Genomic DNA, 25,496 nt, shown 5'->3' with positions numbered 1-25,496 from the left:
AGGTGCATTTGGGAGGAGTTAGGGGAGTATTGGATGACTTCAACACATTCACTAGGTAATTCTCTAAGAATTAATAAAAGTATTAAAATAAAAAGAATAATTATTATCCACTGTGCTTTGTAAATAATACTTTCTGAGTAAGTTGTATAGAACATTGAATCTTTGGGAGAAGGTGAAAGTGACGAAGAATAATAAAAGCTGTGGAAATAGTCGTGGCAGTGACTACAGTGGGAAGGTACTCAACGGTTTACCTTCACACTGTAGTCACTGCCACGACTATTTCCAAATATACCAGAATGTGACTCCTAGACTGCAGTTTTTTTTAGTGTTATATAGTTAGAAGAGGAAAGGCAGTTATCACTGGATTTTCAGATTTTTAACACATGAGGGACAAAATTTAGCACTTTTCATAACATACATTTGTGCAATAGATTAGAATAAACATTTCATTTCACATTGAATTTTACTCTGCTGGCAGTGAATGTGTTTCAGAAGTGTTTTAGCAAGATTGTGCTGGCAGGACTTCTAAGCAGGTGATGTATTATAAAATACTGCTTTAGGAAGAGTAAAAGACACTCAAAAATACAAGTCTAAATAGACACATTATGAAAGCCTGGAAGAGAACGTGACTAAGGAAAACTCATTATGGAGGTTATAGAGAAGCAAGGAGGAGATGTAAAGGAAATGTCAGTTTCCAAGTCTCTTTGACCTGGACTATTACTCTACAACTTGTGGTACTAGAAATAGTAACAATAGTAAGTGTGGCTTCTCATCTAGAGCCATAAGAGGAAGAGCTGAAAAGCATGAAGAATGTGGCTCTGAGATGATGGCAAGGAACTCAAGAACACTTTCAGCGGTAATGTGGAGATTGTAGTTGCAAAGGGGAGCACTGGCTTTAAGACTGCACTGGGAATGTGCAGCTGATGAAAAGGCTCAGTGGGGAAAGGAGCTTGCTGCCAAGCCTGATGACCTAAGTTACATCACCATGACCCAAGTGGTGGAAGGAGAGAACCAGCTTCTGCACGTTGTCCTCTGACCTCTATGTCATGACATGCAAACAAGATAAGTAAATAAATATTTTATTTATTTAAGATGCATTTGTTTACTATTTATTTATACATACATACATACGTACATACATACGTATGTCCATACATACATACATACAGCACTTTACCTGCATGTGTGTCTACACACCAGAATGGAAGAGGGCATCAGCTCTCACTATAGATGGTATGAGCTACCATGTGGTTGCTGGGAATTGAACTCAGGACCTCTAGAATAACAGCCAGTGTTCTTAACCTCTGAGCCATCTCTCCAACCCCGTAAGTGAATATTTTAAAAGACAGGAAATGTTTATATGGAAATTTATAGTTCATATGTGAGGAAAAATCATGAAGCTAGCTGACTAGGGTGGAACGTAGATTGCCAGTATAGGATAAGGGTAGTCACTTTCAGTACCTGTTCAAACACAAAAACAGATCAAAACAAACGCAGATTTGATGGGGGGAGGGGCGATAAAGGTTAAATCAGTAAATCTCAGAAAAGGGGAGATGTGACTGAGAGCTAATGCTATAGAAACCAGGATAGGCAAAATACAGCCTATGGCTAATGGTTTTGCTTTTGTAAGTAATTTTTTAAAGTTACTTATTTCTCTTTATTTACATATTGCCTGGGCTACTTTCGTGCTATGGTAATAGAGTTGAGTGTGGTTGGTATAGAGAGCAGTTAATTGATCCCCAGTCATCTAAGATATTTACCATTTGGCCTTCATAGCAAAAGTTCATTGAAGTCTTTTACAGAGACCTCAGGAATGAATATGAGGTTAGCTTGCGCTGGCTGGTGGTGGCACACCCCTTTAATCCTAGCACTTGGGAGGCAGAGGCAAGTAGATCTTTGTGAGTTTCAGGCCAGCCTCATCTACAGAGTGAGTTCCAGGACAGCCAGGGCTACACGGAAAAACTCTTGTCTCGAAAAACCAAAGCAACCAACAAAACAAAACAAACAAAAAAAATACCAGAGGCTAGCGTGTATCTTTGGTGACTATGTAGAATTCAGTAGTTTTTATATGTTTAGTTTTTTTGTTTGTTTTTTTCTGTGAGCAAATATTTGTGGAGCAATTGTTGTGTCTCACATTTGGTTTTGAGATGTGGTCTAGGGAGGGGGCTAGATAGCAAGAGATTAAAATGTAAATGGTCAGCAATGAAAGTGGTGACCATAAAATTTTCTTACATGTACATGGAAAGAAATGAGTAGGAGTTTGAGAAAAAGAGGATGAGAATTTTCAATACAGGGAAAATATGGAAAAGATTTTATGGCACTATTCTAGAGAGGCAGTGTGATGCCATTACAGGAATTAATGGTCTAAGACTTGAATGCAGTGAGTGCATAGGCCTCATTACAGGAAATGAATAGAATTGTTTGTGGAATTGAGTTAAGAATAGTAATTGCTCACACAGCTGTTTTTAAATAGCAAATGTGTTAGGTAATCAGCAAAAATTCACAAAGATGTACTTGATAGTTATGCAGAAACTGCCGTGTTCCTACAGACTTATGATCCTGATGGGAGCCATAAAAACAAGCAAACTAGCTAAAAACCTGTGCATGCAGTTTTTACATTGGTGTAATGTTGTATTTTTTGTTAAAGTGTAAGTGCAGTTTTATTGTCATCTTTTTCTAACCACTGAATCTAAATGTAATTATTTTATTCAAGAAGAATAGTGGTATGAATTTGATGGGCGTACAGAGCATTGAGGTGTGTTCTTGCTGAAAGGGAATGTGTGCCTTTTTACCAGGCAGAAGTGAAGTGCTAGATTGCATTGATTTCTCTGTTTGCTTCATTTTAGCATTCAGTTTTCTTTCATTAGCACACACTGCCTCTACAGTTTTCCTCTTCCTTTTTACCTTTCCCAAAATGTTGAAATACATCATTAACTTCCCAAATTCTACTTAGAATTAATACAGTACTTCTTTAGGTAAACTGTAGCTGTCTTTCAACCTTGTAGGTCTGTTTACCTTGGGGGTCTATTTCCTACTTTCTCTCATGCGGCAGTTTTGCTGGTGTTACTTGTAAATGCATTCATTGCAGTTTCTAGAAAGATGGTTACTTTTGTTTTAAATAGCTGTGTGTTTTGCAGACATTGAAAAGAGAATGTTGTCTTCTCGATGCTCTCCCTTTCCTTCCTCAGGATCCAAGTTGCCCTCTGATAACATTTTTCTTCATCCTGAAGAACTACTTTTGGTATTTTCTTTCATGTGAAAATGTTTTTTTTTTTTTTTTTTTTTTTTTAGTCTTGAAGGATATTTTGGTCATGTGTAGAATTCTGGATAATAATGCATAATTTAAAGATATTTTTCCATATCTGCCATAATCAATCCAGTTTCTGAAGGCAAGGACATAGTTATTTGATGTGGGTGAATAGGACTTTCTTTTCATTTTTACTGTTGGCATTCACCATAATCCTTATTTTTAACCCTTACATCTATGTGAATTCTCTTTTGGTCATTGTTTCTTCAGGTACATTTTCCTATCCTGTTTTCTTTGCTCTCTCAGTTTTCATCTCTTCTATTATGTGTCTTGTTAATTTACTTTTAATTTCTTTCCTATTTTTATTATTTGAATGCTTCCTTTTTATCTATTATAAAGTTCACTTACCTTTCCCCCATCACCTCCATTCTTTCTTAAGCTCATCAAAGAAATTTTATTTGAAGCATTGTATTTGTCTCTGTGGTCGGGGGGAACTGTTTTTCCCTGCTCTCTCCAATCCCCCACCCACTGTATGTCTTTTGCTCATTGAACATATTTCTAGCACCTTCAGGCTCTGAGAATCCAGACATAGTAGTCCTTTTGACTTGATAGTGGGATGTATTTCACTGTATAGGAGTTGGTTTTATCATGAATTCTGTTTGTGTAAATTTTGGTTTCTTCATGTTCCTCCAATGTTCTCTGTTTTAGTAAGCCATTTATTTGGTTAGAATCAAAATTACAATTTTCTGTTTCCTGTGGCTAATTGCCACTCATGTCTCATTTGATTCTTTAGCCTCTGTTGTCAGCTGGTTTGGCCTTGCCTTGTGGATGTACTCTCTAGCTTTAAAGACATAGTCAGATTTTGATTTAACAATTCAATACATAGAATCTCTTCTACTTAAAACAGAAAACCCAAAGCTTTATACTTGATATCACTTTTTCTATGAGATAGCCTATCTTAACTTCTTTCAAGTCCATTGTTATTATAATATTTCTTCAGCTTTCTCTCTTGATTTGTTTTCATTAAGTCATAGAAGAGTAATGAAAGAAGTATGTTGTAATTGATCCTGTATCACAGTGAATTTCTGAGAAAACATTGGTAGATTTTATTTCATGTGTATGTGAAACTTCACAAATACTCTGAAAAATTGTTTAGGTTTTCAGATGTCTGTTAATTTAGAATTGATGGCAACCTTTGAGTCTTATATTACCATTATTTCACAAATAAAATTGAAGGAACTGTTGAAGTAAGACATGTGTAGTGTGGTTATTTGACACAGTTACTCCTAACCTGACAGGTGCTGCTTTCTTCGTGCAGACGCTGACTTCTAACTAAGCACATGTCCATATGGAGTCGCTGTTTTGACTGTCATCGCTGTGCGCTGTCTGTTCTTTGTAGCTCCCACTTCCTGTCATTGTTCTCAAGCTTTTGAGACTTGAAATACATCTCAAGTTCCATATTCACGTCTCTGCTTACCTAGTATTAATTCACGATATCAGTGTTTTAGTAATAGGTCTGGTAAGTGACAGGTAAAGAAAGAAGACACTGCTCTTCATTACCAGCAGCTTTGCACCATACCATCCCTTTCATAGGTCCATATGCCAGTATGTTAAAGGCAAGGAGTGGGAGAGTATTTTAGAGAGTATTCTGAGTAAGAGATTTACGGTGGAGGCAGTGAGATAAGTAGGCAGAATATATTTGAATTTTCCATGGAGAAGATGCCTGGCAGACATTGGACATGGCAGAAAGTTTGCCTGGTCCTTCAAGAACCTTATACATTTGATTTCTTCCAAATTTGGTTTCTTCCTTCTCCAAGCTCCCAACCTTGCTGGAAGCTGCTTATACCTACAGTAATTCCAGATGTGTTTTTAGTGACTTGTCTTTTCTGTCTTTTGCGATAGGGTCTTGCTATTATGTAGCTTTGGCTCACCTAGAACTTGGTATGTAGATCAAGCTAGCCACAAAGTCAAGAGACTGCTTTTGCCTCCCAAGTACTGGAATTAGAGGCATGTGCATCGGAATTAGACCTGTGTCTCTTTTTACAAGGAAAAAAAAAAGTCAACTGTTTTCATTAAATCCAAACCATCACTTTTAGAAACAAGGCCTTAAGTTTAATGTTCGTTCCTCACTGTGGATGTGGATGTCTAAATGAGATACTCCTCATACCCTGAGTCATTTGAACACTTACTTGGTTCCTCGAAGTGTGGCTGTTTGTTTAGAAGATGTGGCCATGCGGTAGGGGTGGGCTTTGAGAGTGTAAAGATTTCCATTTGCTCTCTCAGCCTTTCCTTAGTGTTCAAGGTGTGAGCTTAGCTTGCAATTCCAGCCACCATACCTACTGCTCCACCATCATGGACTCTTATCCCTCTGGAACCCTAAGTTCAAATAAACCCTTCTTTCTATAAGTTTCATTGGCCATAGTTTTTTTTTTTTTTTTTTTTTTTTTTAATCACAACAATAGAAAAGTAAGCAATATACTTACTACTTAAAAAATAAAAAATAACAAGCCCGGAATGGTAGTACATGTCTGTAATCCCAGCACTTGGGAGGCTGAGCTAGGAATTTCATAGTGAGGCTGAACTACACAGCAAGAAAATAAAGCAAAACAAATTGTATGCTTTTTAAAATAGGACACATGAACAAACAGTTATGATGTAATTGATTCCATTCAGGGAAGCAAGGCTCTAGGACATACTATACATAAACACACACTCGCACATGGTTTTTAAAAAAGAATGTTTCAGTGTTAGTTTGAGTTTACTTATTGCTTACCTGTTTAATTCTCCTGAACAGAATCATAGTTGTATTTTTGAAAATCAAATAGTCAAAGTACTTCAATCTTTTAATCATTGCTTAGTGTTCTCATAACTGTCATGTAGATCGGTATCTCACGGAATTACTCTAAAGTTGTTGATCTGCTATATAGGTACTGAAAAGGAAAAGGAAAAAAAATATGGGAATGACTTTCTTCAGCTATTTCAAAACAAATGCTTTTCCTCCCCCATTTTATTGTAATTCTTGTCTATTTCCTTATTTTCCACATTTTTTATCTGTTTGTATAATATCCTTTTAAAGTTTATCTTCAGGTGTTGTTTTGTTTTTGTTGTTGTTGAAGCTTTGGGAGTTCTCTTATTGCTGTCTATTTTTTTGTTTGTCCAGCCATTGTCTTGAGCAGAAAGGAGTCATTGATACAAAATGATTACTTTTGTCAGTGCCTGCCACGACAATTAGTCAGTCTGGCTATGTTGACAATAACACCACAGAGTTCTGAGTTTAAAAACCTAGCCAGATTCTTGTTACTCTGAAATAGCCTTTGAGCCCCTTTCTTTGTCCAGTATCAGTACTATTAGTGTTTAACTGGTGGTTAAGCTACCTGATAAATTACCAATTTATTTGATAATCTTTGCCTTTTTTTTCTTTTCTTTCTTTCTTTCTTTTTTTTTTTTTTTTATAGGAGGTACAAGTGTTTTGATAAGAATTGAGTGTTTGGTTTCCACTGCCTGAGATGGTTTCTATAGCTAGCCCTGCTTTTCCATTTTTTAAAACAAATATATTTAAAACAACTTATAACAAATTTATTAATTGTTATGTTATATCAGTTATTACTTAATGTATCATATTAATTAAATGTTTGCTATAAAACAATAAGATAAATTGGTCTCATTTTCATTAGGGTAGAAGTCATTGTACTGATTAAGTTTCCAATATATAATCAATGAGAATACTTTTTGTATACAACTTATATAATCACTTGCAGGTTTATGTCATGTAAACAGTGGGTTAATAGTCTTTGCCTTTGGTTGAGTCTTTTGGAAATCCTTTGTTTTATTTTATAGTGCTGATTACAAACAAAATGCTTAGAAAATAGCTCTCGGGTAGCTGGTGGTGCTGGAGAGATGCAAACCAGGTGCCTTTCCATGAGCCATTGCATATGTGTAGAGTTTTTACTAAATTTTAATAAGCTTTTTCTAAGAACAAGTAAACATTTTTTGTTGATTTGAAAGTTGGTTCATTTTAAATTAAGCTTGAAATATTTGTACAGCAATTCTTCTTACTTGTGGGACTATACTCCAAATTTCCAGTGGATACATAAAACTGAAATTCATACCAACTACTCCCCCATATGTCTATATCTGTATATACACTTTCTTTAATAAATGCCAGAGATAAACTTGAATTTCTAAAATTAGGCAGAGATAACAACTAGTGTATAAATAGAACAGCTACAATAGCATGCTATAAGAGCTAGTCAATTTTGTTTGTAGAATATTCTGGTAAATATTTTCCTGCAGGGATAAGTAAAACTGGATAAAAACTATTGTACTGGCTATCATCTTCCTGTTAATTCCTCTCTCTTCTCTTTCTCTCTGTTTTTTTGTTTTGTTTTGTTTTGTTTTGTTTTTTTGTTTTTTTGTTTTTTTGAGACAGGGTTTGTCTGTGTACCCCAGGCTGACCTACAGCTCAACTGTGTAGACTACGCTGACTTGAACAGAGAGATACTCATGCTTCTGCCTTCTGAGTGCTGATATTTAAAAGTGTGTACCATCATGCCCTACAGTTTTCTTAAGAAAACTGTTTGGCCTCAATATCTGAGTTAGCAAGGAGAATATTCTCTTATGGGACCTGGTGTCTGGCTTTTTTTTATTGTTTCCTTTACGTTTAGCTGGTTCCTACATAGCCCTGGACTCTCACAAGATGCTACAGAGGTTGTGGCATTTTATTTACTTACCCATATTTATTTTACTTACCCATTTATTTTCTTACCCATATTACAGAGGACTTCTAGGAATAATCTGAGTTTCTAAACTTAGTGGTTTTTAACATCAAGTGCAAATGAGAGAAAGCCAATATTGATGTTTATTATGAAAAAAAAAAAAAAAAACTCAGAAAGGGCTAGGGAGATACCATCCCTAGAAATCAGGCGAAAAATCCAGGTGAAAATCAGGTGAAAGACCTGGATTTTTAAATATAGAAGTAACTGGATTGAAACAGAAAAATATAAATGACTGGATTGAGAGATTTCCAGTTTTTCCTGGACTAATGGGAAGGTAAAATTGTATGACCAGGTATCCAAAAAAAAAAGGATGATTGTAATTTAAATTCAGATCAATTTTCAGTCACATTGGGGTAACAGCTTTGAAGGGATTGAAGTGTTACTAACAGAATTACTGCAGTGCATTCTTATATCATGCTTAGTTTGGTATACTAATTTGAGATTCTCTATCTTCTGTTAAGAATATTAAATCTCTAATCTCATAGAAACATGTCTGTTAAACTGAGTATTACTTAGCTGGCTTTATTTCTATGGTCAAGGTGCTTAATTCTTCACATTTTTAATATAGAAAAGTTTGAGGGGAATGGGTAAAGAAATGGTGACACTTAAATGAAAATGTGTTTGGAAGTCTCCAAGGAAATATTTTAGTTCTGAAATTTTATGATGTACAGAGGACAACATTTAGGGGAATTATAGTGAGAGTAACTCTGAAGAAGCTAACTTGCTGGATGTTCTTGAGGGAGTGAATGAGGGAAGGAGGGATGTAAAGCCAGTTTCACAATGATGTTCACTCCACCGTGTGAATTGCACTACCAAACATCCTGAGGGGTCTTTAGATTTTATATTGTCCATTGTCTTCTTTCCTTAGGTATGGATGAGCGTGGAGGAACAGCATCTTGGGGAACAAGTGGCCAGCCAAGCCCCTCCTATGATTCATCTAGAGTAAGTTTTCTTCCTAAGTCTTGCTTAGAACTGAAAACATTATTGCACTGAGTAAACGATTTCTTTCCTAAATAAAGATTAACTTATTTTGTGGAAGTGTGCTAGAATATCCACACCTTCATTGTGGATATAATTATTTTTATTTACTGTCCTGCTTTTCAGGGTTACTGCATTTCCTAAATTTACAGAGATATTCTTGCTGTCCTTTGGACCTGGGCTGCTGGCAGTGCTCCTGTGATGCTGGAGGAATTCAGAGTGCCCGTCAGATGTTCTTTCTACCCACTTCGCTATTTCTTTGTGTGTTACTGTTTCAGGAGATGGCAGCAACTTCCAGTGCTCCATCTCTCAGCTTCTTCCTCAAGCTGAGCTCCAGAGGCTATCTGTTGTTCATATTGGAAGCTCAGTAGCCCCATCTCTCGAAACAATGTCAAAACAGATGTAAAATATGCTATTTCTTGGTTTACAATAGAAAATAAGACCATCCTTGTGTTGTACACACCAAAAAGTGTAAAGATCAGGGCCTTTTCCAGCAAGAAAACTAAGCAAGAATTCCTAGTAAAGTTTTGAAATGGGGTTAGAAACAGAAAATTAGAGAGTTATAATATGTTTCCAGCCACTAGTGCACTGGGAGACTTAGGAGGTAGGGTACTTTCCTAAATGGCTGCATGTTCCTAGTGTTTCGAATGCTTGACAGAAACACCTCCAGACAAGGAGAAATCTATTTTGGTTCCCTTTTAAATGGTAGGATGCTTGGTGGCGTTGATGTTACTGGAGTGGCCACCACCAGTGTGGGGCAGCACACTCAGTTCAGCTCATTGTCGAGCATACTTCGGGCAGCGTGAGTCTACTGTATAACTCACGAGGCCCTACCTCCTAGAGATTCTAATTCCTAGAAACTGTGATCAGGTTAGACCACAGTGTTCAAACACGTAAATCTGTCAGAGACATTTCACATTCAAACAATAATGCTCCATGTGAATGAATGAGCCATTTCTTATTTCTCTCATAGTAAACCAAGAGAAGGTAAACAAACATATAAAGTTTATGGATATTTAACTCTTGAATAAAGTAGAAAGAAAGCAGCAGCATGCATTTGGAGCTTACTGCTTGCTTTTCCACTGAAAATGTTCTATCAATATCAAAGTGCTTCTGAAAATAAAAGGTTCTGCTTGTTTTCTTTGGCCACACTTTATTTTAAATATGCTAGGAAGGACTGTTATTTGGAGGGAAGCACACAGACAGATGCTCACTGACTCCATTAACATCCTGGGAATCAGTAGCCAAGAAAGCTGTGTCATAATGTCAAGTGATTTGTTAATGTCTCAGGATTTAGAATTTATTGTTGATTCCTGTACACATTTTGTTGTCTTGGGGATTTTAAACTTGTAGATGTTCAATTTTCTCTCTATTCTGAAGAAAGTTTCCGATTCTCTGAAAAATATTTTGAGTGTGGAGGAGTTTTCTATAGTAGGAATTTATGGCATAGTATTTCTAAATATTTGAAAAATGTCCTTCAGAGGCTCAAGTTACTGTTAGAGTACATTAAGTGATTCCTTTATAGTTTATATTTACATCATTTTTAGGCCTTCTGGGTTTTTCTTCTTGAGTATTAGATGATATTTTAGGAGAAGAACATACAGTAATGTATCCAAGCACTTAGCAAATTGATGATCCTTACATTATATGTCTTTAGTGATGGGACTCAAAGCAAATCCTGTTTTTGCTATTTGAGCCTTAGGTCACATGGGAAAGCTGTCTTCTACTCTGAATGTACTTACTCACTTATTTTTTTATTGTGCGTTGTGCTAGGGAGGTTCTGATTCTGTGGTCAGCCAGCTTTCTGTTTAACTGAGGCACATTCCTAGGTGCCCAGCTTACTGCTCTTATGTCTGACCTCTCTAGGTCTTAGTAGATCTGAAAAGTAACCCTTACAGGGTCACGTAGTTAAGTTTCTGGTTATTAGACTCACAGAAACCCATTTAGCAAAGAATTTTTGTGAGGCAGATACTGAAATAGATATGCTACTTAGTGGTAATGGAAGAGGAAGTGATAAACATGTGTGATGTTTTTAGGCCTGAGACCTTAAGAGGGTGGGAGTACTGCTTTTGTGTATGCCCACATGCCTGCTATCTGTCTGTGTATTCTTGATGCTTTTTTTTTTTTAATCTGTGCAGAACAAACACACAAACACAAGTACTGTGATATGAAAGACATTGCTTTAGAACATTGTCAAGGTTAAAGAACCAGAGATGAATAAGATTTAAATATTGCATAGTATAGACCTGCAAGAAGTCTAGTGCCAGAAATGTTTGCTCTTTTTGAGATGGTACCAGGTCTCAAGACCAGGAAATCGGATTGTTCTTGTTGACTGCTATGTTAATGACTTGTTTCAGTTTTAGTCCTCCGCCCCCCGTCTTGCTATCAGTGTTATTCTGGACAGGTTATTTAAATTCACTGTACTTCACTCATTTGATGTTTGTGTCTAATCAAACAGCTGCAAATAAATTCACATCTGCAAGAGATGCTGCTTTATAAATCTAATAAGTGAGAAATTTTGTTTCTTCAGTAATTAATAATAAACATTTTCCTTCTTTTGGATATGTGAGAAATATAAGTAAATATAAATCAGGTTTTTTCTCGCAATTATGCATTACTTTCTTGGAAAAACAAGTCTCTTCCTATCAAATCATAGTTTAAAATGTTTTTATGTGTGCAAATCAGTGTTTTATGCATAATAGGTGGCTGTACTTATTTGTTAAATAAATTTGGGAAGTCACTTGCCTTAACATTACACAAAGAACTAGACGGCTAAGGAATGCTGAAAGGCATATAAAAACTCTTTGCCGTGAAGAACAAACCAGTTGGCTATGAAATACTGAATGGTAGTACATACAAGTACTATTATATAGCAGGTTGTATTTAGGTATATACATATAGGTGTACATTTATATTTATATGTGTATGTATATGTATGTATATCTTTTTGCATATAACAACAATTAATTAATGAAAAAAGAAGCCATGAATTTGAAAGAGCAAGAAGGGATATATGTGAGTTTTTAGAGAGGGAGTAGGGAAAGGTGGAAATGATGTAACTAGTATAATTTTAAAATATGTTAAAAAGTGAACGAACAATTTTTTTTTTTTTTAAGAAAAGAACAATGATGGAAGACTGAGGCTTGCAATAGATGTTAGTCTGAATAATGGGGAACAGGCTGTCTATGCTTTTACAGACTTAATTTCCTGGCAGATAAGGAACCTGTTGTTCAATCATTACATAAGATCAGAGAATAGTAGATTTGTACTGTATAACCTTAGGGAAGTCACCTTTTTTAGGTTTTTTTCTTTCCTCCCAAATTATAATGATTTTACTTACTGATACAACAAATGTGAACTATTATTGTCTCCAATGATTTATCTCAATATCAAATAATTTAAGTGTATTTTCATGGTTATGTATTTACTGATATACAAATCTCTTTTCCAGATGTGTGACTGATACCTTGTTCTGTAGCTCTTTCAAGTGACCATGCTGTTTGGATTTGCCTGTTCTTTTACACACTGGTACCCAGCCTAGCCTAAACCCTACTCTGGTACCATAGAGGTTTGCACCTCACAGCCTGCATGAGATGCAGAACTTTTTTGTTGTTGTTGTTGTTGTTGACCAAATACTTTACTGTGTCTTTGAAATAATCTATACAGATTCACTGCCAGGAAACTACTGATAGGAAATTAATTTCTGCATGTTATTAGTGACTATGAGGTCACTTTTTTTTTTTGAAGTCACAAGCATTTTCCACATAAAAAGTGGTTGTTAGGCTGAGTGTTTACTTATTTTCTTAACATTGTTGCTATTATTTTTGCAAAGAATTTGCATTAGCTTGAACAGCATTTGGATGCTTTTAAATTTCCCCCAGGTTTTCTTCCCTCCCCTCTTTGTATGGTGCTTTGCAGAATGAAACAGTCATTTGCATTTTTGCTTCTTTTCTTCCCTCAGCATTTGCCATATCATAGCATTTTCACAATGGAAAAAAAAAATGTGTTAGCTATTATTTACCCCCAGGTCTTCTGTTTCCCAGATGAGAAACCAGGTTTGGAGTGTTTGAGGTTGGTCAGGTGTAGCTTTGCAGGAGGTCCACTATTCACAAGAGGGGGCTGCCCTGTGACTTATCAGTGATTATATTATACTCTGGCCAGTGAATGTATTATACTTTGATGTCAGTTTCAGTTCCCTTGCCTTGCCTTAACAGTTCCTGATTTAAAGAGTAGGCCTAAATTTTCTGTCATCTTTGAAGGGAAAGAATAAAGTTAAAACAAGAAAGGGCACCTGCAGCTGGTGAAAGAGAACTTGAGACATGATGCTTCCTAGCCAACTAGGGATGTGCCTCAGATGGTAGAGTGCTTTCCCAGTTTTTATGAGGCTCTGGTTTTGATCCCAGCACCACACAAACCAGGTATGGTAGCATACTTCTGTCATCATAGCACTTGGGAAATAAAGGCAAGAGGATCAGATATTCAAGTCCATCTTGGGCTACATAGCAAGCCTGAAGCCATTTTGGGGCGACTAGTGGGAAGAGGCAAGAGGGGATGGGACACAGGAGAAAGAGGGGAGGGAGGGAGAGAAAAAGATCCACATCACAAGGGCAGTGTGTAGTGAGACAGAATCGTAGAATTGTTGAATATCAAACTTGATCTAGCTGATAGTGTCAGTCTCTTATTTCTGACACACACCTTGCTTTATGATACTGAATGAGTTAATTTTTTCTCTTTTTCTGCATTGTTTGAAATGGAATGGGCACTAATAATGGCTTTATCACTAATCTTTCAGCCTGTGCCTATAGTGGAGAAGGGGAAAGTAGCTATATATTGATGGGTTGGCCTAAAGAATCTTTTGTGTATGACTTAGCACAGAATGATTTCAGGACTTGTTACTTGTCTTTTTGGTTGTGAGCCTAGCTCTTAGTGGCTGAACGATTTCTCCCAAGAGCCCCAGGGATTTCCTCCTAAGGAATAAGTAATAGGCATGTTTTGAGTTCTGTAGGACTTGCTCTGACTTTTGCTTCGTTATAGCAGTGTGTTCACGGGGGGTTAAGTGTGCTCAGAGCAATACCATCGTTTACTTTCCATGTCAGAAACACACTCTTGACAGTAGCCTAATAGAGAATGTTGGGCAGAAAGAAGAAAATAAGATTATAAAGATTTTTGAGTTGCTGGTCTTGCAAAGTTTGTGTAATTTGGATAAAAGGTAGAACAAAAAGCTACTCCATGAAAGTAAGAATATAGTTTTCACAGACTATGAAAATTAAAGCCAGTATATAAGGTTATCTGGATGAGGTTGATGTTATTTTCTATTGAAGCTTCTGTGATCTTTCTGCCAGATGTGGCTAAAGGGAACTTTAATTTTGTTTAGTGCACTCTCCATTCATAGCTGGCATTCAGTAGTTTTCATTCATGTAGGAGAGCTTGGCTGAGAGCCACTTAGTAGATAGTGAGCTAGATATGTGGGATAATAGAGCCTTGGATATTTTCATATCTTGTCTATACAAGATACACAGAGGTCATTTTGACCTTATTAAGGGCTTATACTGGCTAGAGTTTTGGATTGCCATGGTTAGGTTACATGCCTTAGAAGCCTTTGTAGTTGCTCGTAGAGCAGAAAAACCCTGCTTCTTCTTCCACTGGAAACACAGTGTTATGAGAAAACACCATTTCAAATAAGAGTATTAATTTAGTATGTCCCTCAATACTGGAATCGAACCCAGGGCCACACACATACTAGGTAAGTGCTGTACCATTGAACATACTCAGCCTCTTATTTTTACACTTCTTATTTGGGGGCTGGAGAGACAGCTCAGTGGTTAAAAAGACTTGGCTGCTGTTGCAGGGGACCTGAGTTCAGTTTCCAGCATGGCTCAAAAGTACCTGTAACTTGAGCATTGGGGTATCTCACAGCCTTTTCAGGTGTCTGTACACATACAGTAGCATATACTCAGATAGACGCAATTCCTCCTCCTCTTCTTCCTCCTCCTCTTCTGTAAGCTTCTTATTTGGAGGGCGAATCTTTCTAAGTTTCTCATTCTGGCCTTGAACATACTATGTAGCCCAAAGTGGGTCTTATATTCATAATCCTACCTCACTTGCTAAGTAGTTGGGAATCTAGGCCTGCACCATCAAGCCTGACTTAGTTTGTTTGCCTTTAAGAAATTTTTTTTGGCGTGGCCTCCAACTTTGAAGATTCTGCAGTTGGAAAATGCATCAAGTTTTTGAAATGCCAAAAGTGAATAAATGCATGTTTTATAGTTCAGAAAGTATGCTTAGAAATATCCCATATTTGCCTGAAAAGTTACATTTACAGCTTTTAATTCTTTTAGACAGTAAGATTAGAGGTATATTCAACTTCCAAAATAATTTTATTGCTCACCCTTAATATTTGTCATTGGTCAGGAAAGACATAATTGAGGAAGAAGAATTGAATAGACTGAACAAGCATTTCTATGAATAGAATTGAAAGGGAAACAACTGTTTTGAAACAGGAAATAGGGGAAATATAAAGACAGGCCTCCTCATCCCAGGATCACTGAGTTCAGTAGGTAGAAAAAAAAAATCAGTAGGTGACTAGTATAAGAGCGGTGACTTCTCAGTAGGAAAATGTAGCCTGTCTTTCTGGGAATAGACTTAATTAAAAATAAGCTGTGTATAGGGAATAGCACAGTGCTTTATAAGGACTAATTGTGGTGTGAAAGATGGGCCCAAAGTGAAATACTAACAATAAATAGGATGATCTGGGAAGATTTACTACAGAGATCTGCTTATGATAAAAACACATTCGGGTTAGGGCAGTAGGAGCCAGACTATAAAGTACTGGAAACAAAAGAAATGTCACCAACAGTGGTCGTACTTGTGGGACAGCTTCCAGGAGTAGATGGCTGGGGAAAGGTAAATCCTCTAAGTCTTCCCTGCCATACAGTGGTAGCTCTGGAATGCATTTCTTCATAGTTTTTAGGCTGTGACAGTTTTGCTTTTGTTGTTAAAACAAACAAACAAACAAACCTACCCAATTGATTGATTAAAAAAAACCCCTATTGTTATTATTTACAATTGATTTACTTTGTATCTTGGCTGTAGCCCCCTCCCTCATCTCTTCTCAGTCCTAACCAATCTCCCCCCCCCCCCCCGGGGCCCCAATGCCCCTCACTTAGTTCAGTGAGGGGAGGTCCTGCTCCCCTACCATCTGATCTTAGCCTATCAGGTCTCATCAGGACTGTCTGGATCCTTTTTCTGTGGCTTAGTAAGGCCAGCCCACCAGGGGAAGTTGATCAAAGAGCAGGCAACTGAGGTCTTGCCAGAGACTGCCCCTGCTCCCCTTACTAGGAATCCTCTGTGGAGACCGAACTTCCCATCTGAGCAGGGGATCTAGGTCCTCTCCATGCATGATCCTTGGTTGATTCACCAGTCTCTGCAAGCCCCTCTGGAGCTCCACAAGGAGACCAAAAAAACCTTTTTGCGTGAAGGAAAAGCTAAAAGTAGCTTTCCTTCCCTGAGCCCATTTGTCAGGACTCAGATAGTAAAGCTTAGTGTTACCATCTTTCCTGTAGCATACAAGATGTACCCTCTAAACTGTTTACTGTTTGTTCTTTTTATATTTTGAGGAGGAAAGGTATAGATTTTATGGTGACTAGGAAGTTCAAATGCACTAACTAGAAAGGACACACAAATTTTGAAATAGTATTTTATGCCTCTTGATCTCAGGTACAAAACAGGAGATGAAGCAGTTAAATAGCAAAGCAAGACAGAAGGGACAGAGAATTAAAGTAAGTGTTTTCTGTGTATTTCATCTGTGTTCCCATTAGTCTCTGTTTTGTTATGTAACTGCTCCTTCAACATGTTCTAGATGTGAAGAAAGCTATGGGTGAGAAAGGGTGCATTTTAAGGTTAGGTTTAAATGAGTCCGGAGAGTAATTGTTGTGACTCTTGGTGCCTGCCATTCAAGGCATCATCTGCCTAAACTGAATCTGCTCATACTTAAGGGAAGGTGGATTGTGTGATGTAAGCATCTTTAAAACTCTGCCAGCACATTTGTAAACTGAAAGAAATCCCAGTGCTTTAAATTGCCTACTATTCTGTTTTAAGGCAGCTCATGTGTCTCTTTTTCCAGTCTGTCCATTCTTGGAGCAAACCTGTTAAGAGTCTCCTATAGATCTTTCTGAAAAGAACATTTTTGTCAATTTCTTCCCTTGCTGGGGGTTTCACTTAAGCCAGTTGGGGATGCGTGCCCTTTCTTCATTTTGAACACTTGTGGGTTGCTGCTGCAAGAGAAGCTTCTGTAGTGAGGTGTGTGAGCTACCTGTATTCACCATCTTAGTATGAGAACTTTTGATGTGTTTTTAACTTTCCAGAAATAAAATGTTCAGTAAACAGATCTTGCAAATTTTTATTTAGTTTAATAAGTAAATATTTTATCTAGTTATGTTATAAATTTTCATTTTCTGATTCCTGTGTAATATATAAAACTACAAGTAGCTTTTGTGTATTGACAGTGTATCCTGCAGCCTTGCTAGATTAATTTACTACTTGTAGTATCTTCTTTGTACATTCTGGAGAATTTTCTCTTTGAACAGCATTTCATTCATGACTTGTTCAGCAAAGGTAATGCCTGTGTTTTCTTAATTAAGTGAAAATATTTAACAAACAAAGATGTTGGAATTTTTTTCTGTTTTGTTCTGGTGGATTTTCTTTATAGTATGCTCCTATTGGAATAATGAATACTGTTATTTTTTAATGTTAAAGTGACTTTGTACTTATAGGCAGACAGCATTGGCTATTAATGGAAAGTGATTTTTATGTGTGTATATTCAGTTTGTTACAGTGTTGCAGTTGTTCATGTCTGATAAATTGTGACTGAAAGGTTTTACTTTTTCTTTTTGCATTGTCTTTGTCAAAATTAGGCACCACAATAATGTTTTATTGTGAGATTACTTGTTTTATTTCTCTAAGAGTTTATGTAGTATCGATACTATTTTTCTTTAAGTTTTGATAGAATGTACTACTAAAAGAATTTACTATAGAATTTGATAGAAATTACTCCTGAAGATATTTGGACCTGAGTTTTCTTTCAGATTTTTTTTTTTTTTAAACATACTTGTTTTGTGTGTGGTATGGAGGGGAATGGACAATATGCTGTGATCTCTGAGGCCTCCTGACCCTCAGAGTGGAGAGCTAAAGAATTAAAAGGTCAAACTCAGATCATCAGACTTGGTGGCCAAGCACCTTGACCTAATTAAGGCCTGGGGCAATTTTAATTCAATTTTTTCTATAAATAAAGGGCTATTCAAGTATTTTTTTAAAAACAAGATTAGTTGATTTGCATAACTAAAGAATTTTGCCATTTGTCCATTTCATCTAAGTTGCTTTTGCCTTACCTGTTCAATATTTGTATTAATTGTGTGTTACTGTGTTAAATGACCACTCCCTTAGTAGTTTAGCATGACATATTTATCTCTACAGTTTCTATAGATTAGATATCTGGTACAACTTGATCTGGATCTTGGCTTCAGGGACTCTTGCCAGGCTGTAGGTAAGGTGTTAGATCTGGACACTCATGTGAAAGGCTGTTTGAACAAGGATCTGCTGTGAAGGTGTGGCTATTTTTGTTTTGGCTTATTTTTGTTTTTATTTGGGAGCTAAGGTATTCTGGTATCTGAGAGTAGCTTACAGTGGAAATGATCCTATATTAACATCATTAATAACCTTTTACCAGATTTCTTGATGCTAAATATTAAAAGAAGCAAGTGACTAACATCAAGTAACATGCTGTCAGATGAACTGACTGAATACATGTAATTCTTTGAAAGCTAGGTCAAAGAAGACACTGAAAAACTAGCTGCTGTGAACATGGCTATTCTTGTGTTTTCTAATTATCTAATTGTTTTCTAAATAAGTATGCGTCATTTGCTTTAGGTGTCCTGTAGCAAATCATGATGCTTTCTTCTACCTACCTGGAAATACTTTCTTCTTTGATGCTCCCATTTGAAGCTGTGCTGACATTTGGTCATCTGTGCAATTATGTTTTTGCATAGAAAGTTTAATTTGAAAGTTGGCAGGGTGACTGCCCTTAATTTAAAAATTAGTGGTGCTGCTATTCTCTTTATAACTAACAGAAAATTTAGTAATACTAATCAGACCTTGGAGACTGTGATGTAACATAGTTTAGATTTTCTGGAAAATTATTTGAAGTGTGTGTGCATGTGTGCCCCTCTCCCTCTCTGTCTGTCTCTGTGTCTTTCCAAACTGTGATCTATTTGTACATGAGGATTGTTTTATTTACCGTGTAGCCTATGATAGCAGAGTGCTTAATATGTTATAGGCAATAATACATATATATATATATGTCATATTTATATTCTCATAATTAATTTCCCTAGTAATTAGATTAAAATGACCGGAGAAGACAGATAAAAGATACGAGAGCTAGGGGATATGTAAGAAGAAAATGAGAGGTGAGGTCAAGAGAAGGAAAATCAAGATTGACAAGTGTTGGTAAGCATTTGTGTTAACATCTGAATAGATACTGGCAGTACATTGAAAAATTCAGGACAGGAAGAAAAAGAGATAATGCACTTCAGTTCTTGTTAATGTTGAGAATTGCCTTATTAATGTGTGAGTGTGTGTGTCTGTATGTATCTTTGTGTGTGTACACATTTTCAGTTTGTACTACTGTTAGCCTTAATGTTAGAGAGGTACATTTTCTAGTCTCTTAGTAAGTACATAAAATGAAAAAGTAACAAATGCTACTACTGTGAGCTATTGAATATCAAAGGAAGGCCTATTTTTGTGAAACTTTATATTATGTGCGAATGTAGTTAACCATTTATGTTTGTAACTTCTGAATTTTTCGTTGAGATACAAAAATAATTCAGTACCAATTTGGGCTAAATGCTTGAATTAGAGAATACTTTTTAAAGAATACAATTACCATTTTACTTGTATTTTTAATTATACATGCATTATTCTTTTAATGCAGTGACCTTAAACTTGTTGACAGTTTGATTGAAATAAACAGAATGTACATGTGCCTACAGGTTACCGTTTTCCCCTGGTAGTGGATTAGGTTGCACTTTCTTTGGGTACTAGTTATAATTGCTTTTGTGTGTTTGTTACATGCTAAAATATCTTGCCACTCCCACACAATACTTTTTAAAATTAAAGGGGAGGAGGAGGCAGGGAGGTAAGGGGTGAGCGGGGTGCTTATGTATGAAGATGTGGAGAGAGGAGGACATCTGGGTATTCAGCTCTAGCTTTCCCTGCCCTATTTCCTTGTGGCAGGGTCTCTCACTAAACCTGGAGCTGGGCTGGTGGCCAGTACACCCCAGGAATCTTCTGTTGTTTCTCTCCCACAGTGCTGAAGTTTCAGGTATGCACAGCTATGCTTGCTTGGTTCATATGAGAGCTGAGAACTTGAACTCAGGTTCTCATTTTAAACTGCAAGTGTTTAATTATCTATTGAGCTATCTCTCCCCAGCCTCCTGAAATTAAGATTTAAAATTTTTACTGAAAGGTGCTGAGCACATTACCTCAAACAGTTTCTGATATTTAAGATAGAAAAGAGATAGGAAAACCACTTGAGCATAGGATAAGCAAGACTTTGTTGGTAATTGATTGGTTATTGATTGGTTGATTGATTGTGTAGATATATCCAGTGATGGATCTTGAGTACTAGAGGTTAAACATAAAAGTTTTAATTGATTATGAGTGGTTAAAATTTGTTAATATGGAACCAGCTTTAATTTATAATTTCAGGTCTGTTTTATTACAACAAAGCCCAACATTTCTAAGTTCTTGCATAATAATGTATTAAGGGCATCTTATAGACATATTTATTGAAGCTGTGCTATTCACTGTTTACCTAAAAGTATATAGGTTAAGACAGACATTCAAAATATTTTAATTGTGTTGTCGGTGGTGGCACACACCTTCAATTCCAGCTCTCAGGAGGCAGCGGTAGGTAAATCTCTTGAATTTGAGGTCTACAGAGCAAATTACAGGACAGCCAGGGCTACACAGAGAAACCCTGTCTCAAAAGGGAAAAACAAAGGAGAACAAAAACTAATCAAACAAAAAAATTGCTTTGAATTTTAAACTGGAGCATCTTAATTTTCATGCTTTTCTTATTTTTATTTATTCATCTGTTATGTAAATAATATGACTGAAAATTAGCATTTTTTTTCTAGGGTAGTACTGTTTCATGAGGCTCAGTGAGTTTATAGGCTGAAATAACTTGTTTTTACGCTGTGCCGAAGAATGGTGTGAAGAATGTTGAGAAGGGGTAGCGGAAAGAATGCTGAGAGGTATTGGATTGTGGTATGTTAGTACTTACATAGTGCTAGTTTTTAGGATGAAAGTTAACACCATGGAATGACTTTTGTCAAAGCTGTCCTATTTTACATATCTCTTTGGGTATGACAGATTGAACTATGATTGTGTTCACCAGAATACATTCTTGGAACCGTCACCATGTTGTAAATGTCACTGGGAAACTTCCTATTACGTGTGTGTCACCAATTCTGTAGTAGACAAATAATGAAACCCATTTAAGTTTGGAGTTTTCATTCCCAGAAGATTAAAACTGAAAATTATGATGTTCATCTTGTGTCTATAAACAGCTATAATTATTCAGCTGTTACATAGCCCTTGGCATCTAGCCTTTTGGTTGAATTAACAGCTCTTTCCACAGAGATAGTATATAGGTTAAGACAGACATTTCCTCCCTTAATGTCTTCTTGAATGTGAGGGTTGTCTGCAGAATGATGAATGTTCAGTGATACAGTCCCAGGAGATGCTGGGTGGTCGCAGGCAGGCAGGGCAGGTAGTGTCTTGCTTTCCCCTCCTCCTCCTCCTCCTCCTCCTCCTCCTCCCCCCCCCCCCCCCCCTCCTCCTCCCTCCTCCTCCCTCCTTCCTCTTCCTCTTCTCCTTCTTCCTCTTCCTCCTCCTCTTCTTCTTCTTCTTCCTCTTCCTCCTTCTTTCTTCCTCCTTCTTTCTTCTTCCTTCTTTTTTCTTCCTTCTTCCTTCTTCCTCATCTTTTCTGTTATAATTTTAAGTTATCAGAGAGCAGGTTATCACCTGAAGTTTTAAAAATTAACTAGAAAAACTGCGATTTTGGAGGCAGTGCTGTCATCTGTATAGGAGTCTGAGAACCAAAAAAATATTAACCCACAGGGAGTTTTGTAAACTTTCCTCTGTTCTACACTTGCTTTTAAGAAATTGTATTAAAATGTGAAAGAAATATAATAGCTACTGTGAAATATTCTTATTATTCTTATTATTTCATTTATAATTTTCTTTTCAGACTTATGGATTTAAAGAGCAGTTTTATTGTGTTTTCCTTTTTGTTTTCCATTTAAAAATGAATATATTTCCATTTGATTGATTGTGAATAATATAATTTTAGGTACAACTTGTAATTAGGTACAACTTGTAAGAATGGTAACAACAGAGGAATAGGTAGAGATCAGCATTTTTCTAAGGCATTACAACTCAGAAGTACATTTTTAAGCTTATTCTTTTCTTTCTAACGATGTGTAGAAGTACCCTTTTGGATGCAATGGGAGCATGTTCAAAGATACTTCCCTGTGCATGATTTGAGGTCTTAGAGATAGAGATGACTTCAGTGATGGTCTATAGAACATTCATAGTCATTCTTTTCACCAGAAGCATTGAGAACTTTGAAGACAGTGGATTGCACTATTTGCTTTCAGAAAACTTTTCTTTAGGAGCAATAAAGAATGTTTTAAAGATACATTTGCTTATTAATTGATTTTTTGTGAGGGGATGGTGGTGTTGGGTGGTTTGTGTTTGCTAAGTTTAGCACATGGAGGTCAGGGAACAATTTGTGTTAGTTAGTTTTTGTTTTCTACAATGTAGGTCTCGGGTTGAACTTGTGCCATTAGACTTGGAGGCAAGTGCTGTTAATGACAAAGAAGGAGCTCAGTTAGGAGACCCTGTGTAAGCCTGTGCATTAATAAGGTAAGGGTTACTGTCCTCTCGTTAATATTCTGGTCTTTTCCCCCCTTAGGGTTTTACAGACAGCCCTCATTACAGTGATCACTTGAATGACAGTCGATTAGGAGCCCACGAAGGCTTGTCCCCAACACCTTTCATGAACTCAAATCTGATAGGTAAGTTGGTGACTGTGTGTAAGTAGTCTTCTCAAGTATCTTCGCTCAGAGACCCTTTCTATTACTGTGTCCTATATAAGTATGTAAAAGAAAGCTCAAAGTACCAGCGTCTGGAAATCAGGGTTGTCTTTAGAGCATTGCTAAGAGTGTATAAAAGGAAATAGCCATGTTTTGTTTGGGCTTGTGATATTGTACATTGCAGGCTTCTGAGCCAAAGAAGCATTCTTGCAAGGGTGTTTGTGGCTCACCATTTGTCTGAGCAGGTATACTTATTTATACACTATATAGGGTCCGTTAAAGTACACGGATTCTTACTGAGGATGTGTAAACGTGTGTCTGCAAGTGTTGTGTAAGTTGAAGGGTTGGACACTCTCCTACACCTGATGCTTATGTTCTCCTACCATTTTTGTTGGTCATTCTCTGTCTGTCCCTACCCCATGCAAAACATTCCCACTTTTATGTTTTTCTTAAGTAACAAGCCTCACAATCATGTTGTTATGCCTTTCACCCCCAGCCTGATTTTTTAAAAAGTAGTTTTAACCTTCTTACAACATGTTTCAAAAGAACCTGTCTTGTAACATCATTTTTTTTGTTTTGTTTATATTGTAGCTGAACACATTTAAAAGGCTTTATGTAATCTCTTGTATTAACTGTCATTGGCATCAGATAAATATATGTGGTTTGTATGGTTGACATTGATTTCACTACTCTACTTCTAAAGGCTTGGTTACATTGTGATCTTAGAATTGACCTTTTTGAGTCACAACCGGTTAATCTAAGTGGATTACTCAATGCAAGTCCTGATGGGCTGTGTCCTTTGTAAGGGGTCTTGGTCTGCGCAGTCTGTGTTTTTTCTTCTTTTTTTAGTTTTGAGGAGTGAAAGTCTGATATTCTAGTGTAGATTGTGCCTATGGCAACTGACAGTCTAAAGCAAGAATCATTGAGTGTAACACAAGACCTATATAAGCAGTAAAATGTGCGTTGAAAACCACTGGCTTTCAACATAAGTGTGAATAAAAGATATTCTGCTAAATTGGTTAATTAAGATAAAACTCATAATTACTTTTAAAATAAAACAAAAATTTTACCATAGCAAATTTCTATGTTTTTATTTTAATATTTTTGTTGAGTCTTTCATCAAGGTAAAATGTTACTCAGTTTAAAAGTTGTTATTTTTTTAATCTTTGCTTTAAAAAAGAAAAACTTTTCCTCAAGCATCATTTGTTTATACTGTGTGTAACAAGGCAAGTGACGTTGATGTGAACTAGGGCTGTCACTCTAAGCTGTAAGAACTTATGACGCCTCTTGGATGTATAGCCTCACCTCCAGCCTTCCTCACAGACATAACCCACACCCATTAGCACAGTGTTAGGCCAAGGTAACTTAAAAGTGTGGGCAATAAATGAAATCTGTAGAAGTTATGTGTGTCAGTCACTTCTGAGCAGCAACTGAAAACATATTTGTATAATTCAGTTTGAGATTCTATTTCCTTCTTTGAAGCCTTTATGAACATTTGTTTGTTGGTTTTTTTCAGTTTTTGGAGAATTATTAGAATACTTGTAAAAGTTATCACTACTCTGTAAAATCTACATCTAAAGTAAGTATATAAGTAAGATTTGTAAACAGACTTCATTGTTCAAATGAAAAACAATCATATTTATGTGAACTACCTAGTGAAACAATATTAACCGAGGGTAGTTAGTCCAGTACAACTGTACAGACCATGTTTTATCAATTATATTTAAACTGCCTAATTTAAAAGTATTCTTTTGCATTTATATGGGAAAGAGGAGATAACCCTGTAGTCATAAATTAGGTAGATACATTCAAAAAGAATTTGCTAGCCGTTGGCAGTGTTTTATTTACCCCTTTCTTACCTTTACTTTCAGAAAAATGATCATATGAGTATCTCAGTAGGCACCTTACAGTAGTTGTAACTTACTTTTTGAAGTGAGCATTTCTTAAAATTATAGTGCAATTGCATAAGAGTAGCAGGCTCACAAGATGTGAGATGCAGTGATTGAACTTTTAAGAAACCAGCTAGATGATTGCACTGGATGAAGTTACAAGAATCTCTTTTCTAAATGTTTAGTAATATAGGGGAGTTTCAGTGGCAAACACAGTTCATGCTCTCTGCTGTGGTGTATGTGTGGTATGAGAAATACTGAACCATTGGTACCTGATTGCTGCAACTGGTATTTTTAAGTTCTCCTGTGAATGGTGGATGCTCAGAAACAGTTAAAGAGAATAGAGAAGCAACATATAAAAATAGGACCATCTATGGATATAACCTAGAACTTCTGCTCGGATGTGGCCCGTGGTAGCTCAGTAACCAAGTAGTTTTCCAAAGTAAGGGGAACA

At 36.5% G+C, this 25,496-nt stretch overlaps 1 protein-coding gene across 9 annotated transcripts in view; it reads left to right on the top strand.

Annotated features, from left to right (window-relative positions):
- Positions 1-25,496, top strand: part of Tcf12 (transcription factor 12) — a 270,906-nt gene that overhangs the window by 87,349 nt on the left and 158,061 nt on the right. For 7 of the 9 annotated variants that reach the window (XM_055598228.1, XM_055598220.1, XM_055598202.1 and 4 more), the window contains 2 exons: positions 8,891-8,964; positions 23,033-23,135. In XM_055598228.1, the coding sequence (XP_055454203.1) occupies positions 8,891-8,964; positions 23,033-23,135 (177 nt within the window). Of the gene's footprint in view, positions 1-8,890; positions 8,965-16,713; positions 16,776-23,032; positions 23,136-25,496 lie in introns of those variants that run through there. The other 2 variants (XM_055598245.1, XM_055598242.1) reach the window with 1 other exon arrangement.

The sequence above is a fragment of the Psammomys obesus genome, unplaced genomic scaffold (genome assembly GCF_907164565.1).
Source record: "Psammomys obesus unplaced genomic scaffold, mPsaObe1.curated_primary_1811, whole genome shotgun sequence".
In the NCBI taxonomy this organism is placed as follows: domain Eukaryota; kingdom Metazoa; phylum Chordata; class Mammalia; order Rodentia; family Muridae; genus Psammomys; species Psammomys obesus.
Note: the sequence above shows the minus strand (reverse complement) of the source record. Positions and strands in the feature narration are given on the sequence as shown.